Source organism: Galeopterus variegatus, unplaced genomic scaffold (genome assembly GCF_000696425.1).
Source record: "Galeopterus variegatus unplaced genomic scaffold, G_variegatus-3.0.2 Scaffold3960, whole genome shotgun sequence".
NCBI lineage: Eukaryota > Metazoa > Chordata > Mammalia > Dermoptera > Cynocephalidae > Galeopterus > Galeopterus variegatus.
In genome coordinates, this window is record NW_007730071.1 from 72,335 (window position 1) to 82,885 (window position 10,551).

Here is a 10,551-nt window from a genome sequence, read left to right on the forward strand (position 1 = left end):
TACCCAAAGTGATATACAAATTCAATGCAATCCCCATCAAAATTCCAATGACATTTTTCTCAGAAATGGAAAGAACTATCCAGACATTTATAGAGAATAACAAAAGACCACACGTAGCTAAAGCAACACTGAGCAAAAAAAATAAAGCTGGAGGTATAACACTACCTGACTTTCAACTATACTACAAAGCTATAATAACCAAAACAGTATGTTACTGGCATAAAAACAGACACACTGATCAATGGATTAGAATCCCGAATCCAGAAATCAACCCACACACCTATAGCTATCTGATCTTTGACAAAGGCACCAAGCCTATACACTGGGGAAGAGACTGCCTCTTCAGCAAATGGTGTTGAGAGAACTGGATATCAATATGAAGGAGAATGGAACTAGACCCATACCTTTCACTATACACTAAAGTCAACTCAAAATGGATTAAAGAATTAAATATACACCCTGAAACAATAAAACTTCTTAAAGAAAGCGTAGGAGAAACACTTCAGGAAGTAGGACTGGACACAGACTTCATGTATATGACCCCAAAAGCACGGGTTTACAAGATAAAAATAAGCAACCCAACTAAAAAATGGGCAAAAGAGCTAAATAGGCATTTCTCTAAGGAAGATATACAAATGGCCAACAGACATATGAAAAAATGCTCAACATCACTCAGCATTCGGGAAATGCAAACCAAAACCACACTGAGATACCATCTCACCCTAGTTAGGATGGCTAAAATCCAAAAGACTCTGAATGATAAATGCTGGTGAGGTTGCGGAGGAAAAGGCACTCTCATACATTGTTGATGGGACTGTAAAATGATGTGGGACTCTATGGAAAATGGTATGGATGTTCCTCAAACAATTGCAGATAGATCTACCCTATGATCCAGCTATCCCAGTGCTGGGAATATACCCAGAGGAATGGAAATCATCAAGTCAAAGGTATACCTGTTCCCCAATGTTCATAGCAGCACTCTTCACAATAGCCAAGATTTGGAGCCAGCCCAAATGTCCATCATCGGATGAGTGGATACAGAAAATGTAGTATATCTACACAATGGAATACGATTCAGCTATAAAAAAGAATGAAATATTGCCATTTGCAACAACATGGATGGACCTACAGAGAATTATATTAAGTGCAACAAGTCAGGCACAGAAAGAGAAATAGCACATGTTCTCACTTATTGGTGGGAGCTAAAAATAAATAAATAAATAGACACACACACACACACACACACACATACCGGGGGCGGGGAAGAAGAAGACATAAGAATTGCAATTCCTTGAAGTTGATATGACAAGCAAACAGGAAGGACATTGTTGGGAGGGATTAGGGAGAGGGGAAATGGAGTGCGGAATGGGAGGGAGGGAGGTTTAGGTAATGGGCCACAATAATCAACCACATTGTATATTGACAAAATAAAATAATAAACAAAAATAAAAAATAAATTTAAAATTTCAAAAAAAAATAAAAGGCTGGAAAGCATTGCAAACTTCTAAAGTCAACTTTAGAAAGCATATTTAAAATATTTTTTATTGTTTTCCTATGGGATGCTGCTAGTTAATAAAACACACAAATGTGCATTGTGCGCACACACACACACACACACACAGTAAAATTCCTGTAAGGGTGACCTTGTCTTTAAGGTTAAGAGCTTGCTTTCTTATAAAATACTTTGCATGTCTTATGCAAATGTTTTTTCTATGTTGTCTACCTTTATCTTTAGCTCACCAGAAGTCTTCCCAAAACAAGTTTTATTTAAGGAAAATATATGGATGTTTAATACCTCCATATTATGTCTTAAAGATTAAATATTTTTTAAAAGAACCCAATAATTTTCATCCCTTATTTTTTCCATATACCTTTTCTAAACTCTAGTACCATTCATTGAACATCCATTTTTTAAGTACCTGTGTGCCAAACTCCAAGCTCTAGGAGTGCATAGTGCAGCCAGCAGGTGAAACAAGCACCATCATTGTGCTGATGAGATCAGGGGCACAGGGGCCAGGAAGCAGGGCACGTGGGGGTGGGCATAACTAACCAGTGTGGAATGCCCAGAGAAGGGTTCAAAAATGAAGGCACGTTTGAACAGATTCTTGAAGAAAGAGAATTTATTTGAAAAAGAGACAAGAGAAGAAAATAGCATTTCAGGCAGGGGGATTATTGGGCCAATTTACAGAGATGTAAAAACACAGAGCCATTTGGGGGAATAGCAAAAAAGTATGATTTAACTAGAAGTGAAAGTAGGAAAAGAAAGAGGGTAGAAAATAAAGGCAAAGGTCAAGAGGGATGTTTTGTCCTAGAATAAGGTTTTTTGTTTGGGGATTTTATTTAGTATAATGATGAGGCGTTTCAAGATTGAAGGCAAACATGCCGATATCAGATTCACAATTCCTCAGGGCAAATCTGTCCATCATTATTATCTTTTTCTGTTATTATTATTCTCATTCTACTTCTTTACTCAGTTTTTTATTTAAGCTGTGTCTGCCTTTTGCAAGAGATCAGCTATTTTACACTCATAGTACAGCCTTCAAAAAAGTACAGAAAAAAAATTACAGTAAAAGATGGTAGAAATGATCAGACTTACCAAACCCCTGGAGTGCCCCTGCTAGCATTTGGGCATCCATTATGGGATTAAAATTGGGAGCTGGGAAGATGGTTCCTTGCACCTGCGGGGAAGAGTCAATGAGAAAGAGATTGTAGTAATTCACATTAACAGTTTCAACATTTTTTCCAGATAAATGAAAACAAAATTATATTCTATATGTTGAAATTACCATAAGACATACACACAAGTCTATTAAACAAATCTTTTAATTGTATGTTAATTGTAGAGAGCAAATTTGGGTGAGTTTATTTTATCTATTGGCCTTTACTATGTTGCCATCTATTATTCAAATAAAACACTGAGCTACTAGAAACAATTGTAGAAAAATATAAGAATCAAATCTATTATTCAAATAAAATACTGAGATACTAGAAATAATAGTAGAAAAATAAAAGAAACAAATTAAAAATATATGTCTTCTTAGCAAACAGTAAGCATTTTCTTAGGAATTGGAGACTATTTTAGAGAAATTGTTAGATAACTGTATTGGGGGTATTCATGTCATTGCTGTGAATTAGAAGTGGCACTTGCTACCACAGCTTTTTGTGCATATAAGGGGCCCTAAAATCATATGAGAAAATTGAAATATTTGAATTTAGATAATCAGGTTCATAAAAATCTAGGTGACATAGATAGGGCAAAGATTATTTAGCTAAAGTTCACTGCTTCAGCGGTAAACATAAAACCTGACTGACATTACGTTTAAATTTTTTGTCTTGCCAATAATAAAATGGCAGAACATTTAAGTCAGGCTTTGGACCCACATAGTCCATTATTTTAGATGGAACCAGGTAGGACCATATGATCACACTCAGTACAACAGATCTGTCAATCAAAATTTATCAAGCAGAAGGGCAGCTTTCCCCATTTGTTGTCAGTGTGCCCAGAAACATTGGAAAAAAATGCCTCCCCATGGCAAACGAGTCTTCCAGGCCTCGAGAGCTCAGACATTTCACTGAGCTCTTCTGCAGCAATCCAGTGTTAGCTGAAGGTAAAGCTTTCTAATGTCCATTGTCTAATAGTAGAAAAATAATTAATGAGAACAAGACTAGGCCATAATTTCTAGCTAAATGAATATACATATACCAATTACAAAATATTTCTGAAAAGATTTTGGAGGATTCAGAACACTGTTCACTTAAGACTAAGAATTAAATTCAGTTTGGATTTTATTTCACTGATATTAATAAACATGAAGTTGTTTATTTAAAGTAGACCAAATACCGTATAATAATTGTAATATGACCACATTTTTATACTTAGAAGCACAACTATGGAAGTGGAATGTGCTTCTTAAATGCCTATATGGACAGATATATGTAATTAAAATAGGAGCATAGTCTGCATCTTACATCACTAAAGTACATTCATCCACAAATGAATTTCTGATTTGCTTCTGAGACCTCAAATTTGCTGGAAGTAGTATAGAAATAAAGTTCTTTTTTTTTTTTTTTCCTTTTTGTCTTTTTCCGTGTCCGGCAACGGATCGCAACCCTCAGTGTCGCCCCTGTACCGGACCAGGACCAGCAACGGGATCGCAACCCTCAGTGTTGCCCCCGCGCCTCGCTCAGCCAGTGAGCGGGAACCGGTCTGTATGTGGGATCCGAACCCTCGGCGGGAGCGCCGCCGCACTTCCCAAGTGGCGCACTATAGCAGTGCGCCACCGGGCCGGCCCGAAATAAAGTTCTTTTGAGCCAACAACCAATTCTAGAAGCTACTCACTAGGAGACAACATGAGTTTTATCTCTCTTATTTACTAAACTGTCACATTAGATGAGACTCTATTAGGACAACAGACTGATTTTTCTTTTATTTACTACATTAAGTTCAGATAGCAGATTCTAAAGCAAATTCCTAGTTTGACTTCTCCCCACCTTAAGCATTTTCTTTTTAATCTTGTAATTCTAGAGGAATTTAAAATTTAAATTTTTGAAAGAACAGTCATCTACGTTTAAATGGGAAAATCTATTCTCTGCTATTTGTCATTGTCTTACACTAAATCCTTTGGTTTACACAGTTCTTTGTCAGTTTCTCATTGAAAGAAATTAAAGGTATTTTTTCCTTAATAGACTTTATATTTTAGAGCAATTTTAGGTTCACAGCAATACTGAGCAGGAGGTACAGAGATTTCCTATATGCTACATGCCGCCCCACACATGCACAGCATCTCCCATTATCAACATCTCCTTCCAGAACTGTACATTTGTTACAATTGATGAACCTACATTGACACATCATTATCACCCAGAGTCGATTGGGTACATTAGGGTTCACTTTTGGTGTTGTGCATTCTGTGGGTTTGGACAAACGTATAATGACATGCATCCACCATTATAGTAGCATACAGAGTAGTTTGATTGCCCTAAGAATCCCTTACCCCCATTAAAGATTTTTGAGGCATGAGAAAGAGATACTTTATTTTCTGCTATTTTAGGAGTGAGAAGACTTGTTTGAACCTTACCATTTCTGCCTTGGTGGCTTTAATCTTGCTGAGTGCTATCAGCCAAAGGCAGATAGAAGGGCTGTTTTAAAATTTATAAGAGAAAATGAGCTTGAAAACAATAAGATGTATTGTTAAATATGTATACGTTATCTAGGCAATTTTATTTATTTTTATTTATTTATTTATTTATTTTTAAAGATGACCGGTAAGGGGATCTTAAGTCATGACTTGGTGTTATCAGCATCACGCTCTCCCAAGTGAGCCATGGGCCAGCCCCAATCTAGGCAATTTTAACCATAGAGTGAACAAATGTCCACCACAAAATATTTCATTATGTGGTGATTCTTTCAAATAGAATTCCCCAGAATTTTTACTAGAGTTATGTGCTATAAATGAAACTATATTCCTTTTTGAAAACAGCAACAACAAAAAGCTCTAAAAGTTACAGATAAGGAAGGTTAGAAATGTCTATGGTGATTTATTAATCTGTAGCCCACATATTTTTCTTTCTAGTTTTTTTAATCCTTGGACAGATTACTAATACCATGCAATTTTACAGTATAATGTTTTACAACATAACACAAAAATTGCCTTTCCCTTTTTCTTTATAGTTCTTATCTTTTTGCCACTTAAAATTATTAATTCCTTACTAATTGGCCTTAACATAATGCACTAAAAAAAATGTTTTTGAAATAAATTTAACGGTACAAGTAAAAAAAAATTGTGAATGCTTAGTAATTCATAAACCACAATTTTTTTCTAGTGTTTGTTGTTCATATTCATTTACATAGCATATTAAATCATTATGTATATTTTATGCCAATTAATACGCTTCAGTTAGGTTGATGTCAGCAACATTATTCCACATAAGGCACATATTTCACGTTCTTTTTTACTTATTTGGTCACTGAAATGCTGACTTTGTCTTTTAATGATAATTTTGATTGAACTAACCAATTAAATCTGTTGGAATAGTCAGTGACCAGTCTTAACTTTTATTTGTTCCCTGAATCAAAAAATTATTTAAAAGAATCAAATGACTGATTAATTGCTTTGGGACATAAAAGTTTTTTTAAAAATAGCTGCTATATACCTAGAGGTGCCATCTTTCTTACGGTAACACGAACTTTCTTTTGGATTTTTTCCCCTAAATTTGTGTTCAGCCTCCTTCTATATATTCCCCAGTACCCAGCACCAGTCCCTCAGACGAAGTCAGTCTATCCTGAGCCTTTCTTTCACGAACTCCCTTGCACTCACTGCTTTTTTATTTGTAATAAGTACCTTATGTTTTCCTATTTGTTATCTGTTCTTAAAATTGGCAATTTGACTATGTCATTTATAGTGTTGTTTTATAATATACGTTGTAACATATGTTCTATGGCTTTATTGTTATCTTTCTAATTATATTTTATGTCCTTTGTGTGCAGAAAGTATTACCAAATCTACATACACCATGATTTTCAATGTAGTGTCTTCTTTTTAAAATATTCTCATTTACTGATGATGTCACTTGAATTAAATGGTTTATTTTTTTAAAAAAAATCCTTTCATAAGATTTTTGGCTGAAATAGCTGGCTTTACATACAACTAATATGGTACTTTTTTTTTTTTTAATTACAGACCATACATGAATTAAACAGATTTTTTCAGTTATGATACTTATCATACTAATTGATTTGCATTTAAAAAAAGAACAAAATTAAATAAATCATACTGACAAATAAGAATTAGCTTGGAGAAGAGAGTGTGGGAAAAAGAGCCGTTCCTTGTTGACAGGGCAGAAATTTTCCCCAACCAGATGAATAAACAAGTAAGGGATCTCATAAATGGGAGCAGAGTAAGGCTTGACAGCTGATGTATGTGAGGAGCACAAGACAGAGTTGGGGGTTGGCAGAGACAAGATTACTACAGGACATCTAAAAGATTTTTAGCAAGAAAATGATATCATCTGATTTGAGTAACACTCTACAGCAATGCAAAGGATGAAACAAGAAGAAGCAATACAGGTTTCCGGGGTGGCTAATTTAGAATTCCAGCAGAGATATTATGCACACCTGAACTGAGGTGAATAGCATGTTTCAATAAATACAGATCGTGTGGTTAATGAAATGTAATTTAACTTAGTAATTTTCTGAGAGACATTTTGACTTAACTCAGTAACAGTAGTTTAACCTGAAAGAGGCTGTTGTTTCAGGTGTTTTTCAGAATTTATACCTTTAAAGCAATGCTCCTTTTAATATATATGTTCCTATTTTTTTTTCTGGTCTTAGAGCAAATAGGAAATTTAAAAAACAATGTACACTTTTCAGTGTGACAGTGAAAAACTCTCGTGTGTGTGTGTACGTATTATTTTATTTTTCTTGCTTTGAAAATGGACATATTTAGAAATACTATCACTTGTTTAAGGCAAAATAAATTCTAATGCCTGTGATTTCAATTTGAATTCTTACCCCAAAGTAATTCAAATATAATCTTTGCTTCTAGTCATTTAGGAATTTGTATTTTGACAGAAGAATAAAGAATACTCCCTTTTTGGAAGACAGAATAAACTTCCACATAAACTTCCTAAGCAAGAAGAGCATGAGTAATTTAAAATTTGGTTCTAGAAACTACCTTTCCCGCTCCCTGGATAGATCTTTTTTACTGGTAGAAAAATTTCAAAATTAGTAATCTCTGGGACTGAATACAGGCTGAAAAACAATCATATATGCTTTTCTCATAAAGTTGGTAGAATTATTCACACAATTGCACATCAATAGGTACATCAATAAATGCATCCTATTTTATTTTTTCATAGCCAGTTCAGTAGCCAGGATCCAGAAAGCCATATCCTTCCAAATCCAACATCTATATGCTACCCACATTTTAATCCTCCCTGTGGTTTTCGAGTCACACTGGTCTTGACAACCTGTGGGCCTAAAGATTTTTTGAGTTTGAAATGTTAGCTAGGCAAGCTCACAGTTTGACCAACTGGATAACTGCTAGGTTACAGGTTTCAATGGATAATTCAGTGTCATAGAAGTGCCTTAGTTTTAGTGAAGTTGAGATTATCAGATTGCTAGTTAATTTAGTGTTTTTAAAGCCGTAAGAGAAAAGTCTACAGAAATCTTGGGATTTTCTTTCATAGGGCATTTCCCCTGAACAAGGTATTTTCTCAGTTTTGGAGCATTGGTCCATGGACCTTCCTTAGGCCATGCCCAAATGCTCAAAACTCTTCTGAAGGTCTTCAGCCACCCTAACATCCTCTGTCTCATATCTCCCAAGAGTTGTTCTAAAGTGGTTTCAGTGGCTTTAAATAAAACCAACAGTAAAGGATGAGTTAACAAGCAAATTCCCAGTTAAATTACTTACAGACAATCCAATAAAAGGTAATTATTTTCTAATCAATTTGTCTCAATCAGAAACACTGTATCTCAGTCAGAAACACCTCTTACTGCCTTTATATTTCTAATGAAATTAGATGGTTTGGAAACAATATAAAGATGCCACTGGTCTTAAGAGACTGCAATTAACATGGATTTTAGAGAATGGGCCTTATTCACGGAATGCGAAAATGGAGGATAAAAACGTTGAGCAATGAAAAGAGAATGTTTCTGTAAGAGAAGAGTGTATTCAGGAAGAAAAATTGAGACTATATGGGAAATAAAGAAAAAAACGTTTAGTGCGTACTATAAAATATATGACTAAGATCTTTAACATACTGAAAAACTCTCAAACTTGGAATTTAGTTAAATAGCACAGAAAATGTTCTCAATTTTTGACTCTAAGCATTTCATACATTGATATTGTATTTTTAGTCAAATTTTGAGATTGACTGTGGTATTATCAAAAGAGATTATGAGACCATTAACTTGAAAAAATATGTGTATTTTGATTAAATTGTACTCTACACATTATAATTTTACAGAATTAGAATTCCATTATATTATATTCCATTATATTCGAATAATTAGATAAGTCATTTTCAGTTCATAGGTATAATATTTTATTCTTATACAGGTGTTTACTACATAATTTGAGTTAAATATTAATCGATTTTAGTTTTACATGTGGTAGCCTATATCCTCTATCAATTTATTCAGCTATTCTTTGAAGAAAGTTGAAATAAACAGCTAATATGCATAATAGGTTGTGCTACATACTGTTAGTAATTTTGCTACTATAAATGAAATACATAGGCATAACTGATTCAAGGAAAGTAAGTTATATCATAAAACGTAAAAATTTAACAAAATTCCATGGAATTTGTAGAAAGGAGATAATATCCAAGTGAAAAATAGGAAAGAGTTCAAGGGAAGGCTTCGTGAGTTTTGTTTTGTTTTGTTTTGTTTTGATGTGTGTAAAAACACATGTTTACTATAAAGACTGTAAACAATGTGAAAGTTACAAATAAAAAAAAACTAAATCTCACTACTTAGAACTAAGCAACCACATACATTAAACGAATATACAATTAGAAAGATAAATACTTTTAAAAGATAAAAATCACTTTTTAAATTTTTGTATTAAAGAAACCAAATACATACAATGAATTGTAAAATCTTAAGCATACAGCTAAATAAATTTTTACATAAGTTTACTTCGACGTAGCTACGCCTTCATCACGATATAGCAATAAATACATCTTATGAAATGCAGTTGGGATAAATACCACTTAAATACAACGAAAAAAAGATGTGATGTTGAAAAATTTACTGAATTAAAAAAATTCACTTTCAGCACTAAAAATGTTATTTTGTATAATCTCCCTTTCAGGTTAAGAGACAAAGACATTAGGATTGGGGGTCATTGTATTTTATGAACAGTTTTGTCCCAGTTTTAGATAAATTCAAATACAAAAGTGATATAAAAGATGAGGACATTAATACTTCCATATTTCTTCCTAATGCCCACTTACTACTTTCAATATTGTTAGTTACATTATTAATATTATTATACCATCAAGATTTATAACATTTATATTCTGTGCCACTACAATAATGCCTATAATTTTCCGATAACATTCCAATAAATGTTTTGTTAACCAATTATTTTACCTAGTCTTTTCTATTCCTGTAGTGTTAATATTTTCTGAATTGGGTTTTGTCAATAAACATTTTTTTCCAAGAAGTGCTTATGAGTGATGTTTTATTTGAGGTGAAAACCTCATGTTTGATTAGATTTCAACAGGCAGAAATGCACTGCTTAAAAATTTTGTGTTTGATAGAAACCAGGTTTAAATAAAAATGAGTTAACAAATTTTTACATCTGGAAATATTTCTAGGATGAAAACTTCATATCTTGATTTCCCTCCTATAGATTTCATACATACAAAGATTCATATATATATTTCAATGATCCACTCAAATCCCATCTCCGGGGCCGGCCCGGGGGCGCACTGGAGAAGTGCGCCACTTGGGAGTGTGGCGGTGCTCCCGCCGAGGGTGCAGATCCCATGTGGAGACCGGTTCCCGCTCACTGGCTGAGCGCGGTGCGGGCACAACACCGAAGG

General features: G+C 34.0%; 1 protein-coding gene across 1 annotated transcript in view; it reads right to left on the bottom strand.

Moving 5' to 3' along the window:
* ANXA10 (annexin A10) overlaps positions 1-10,551 on the bottom strand; it is a gene marked incomplete at its 3' end in the record, with an annotated part of 101,184 nt that overhangs the window by 62,392 nt on the left and 28,241 nt on the right. The window contains exon 3 of the mRNA XM_008586354.1: positions 2,597-2,678. Within this exon, the coding sequence (XP_008584576.1) occupies positions 2,597-2,678 (82 nt within the window). The remainder of the gene's footprint in view (positions 1-2,596; positions 2,679-10,551) is intronic.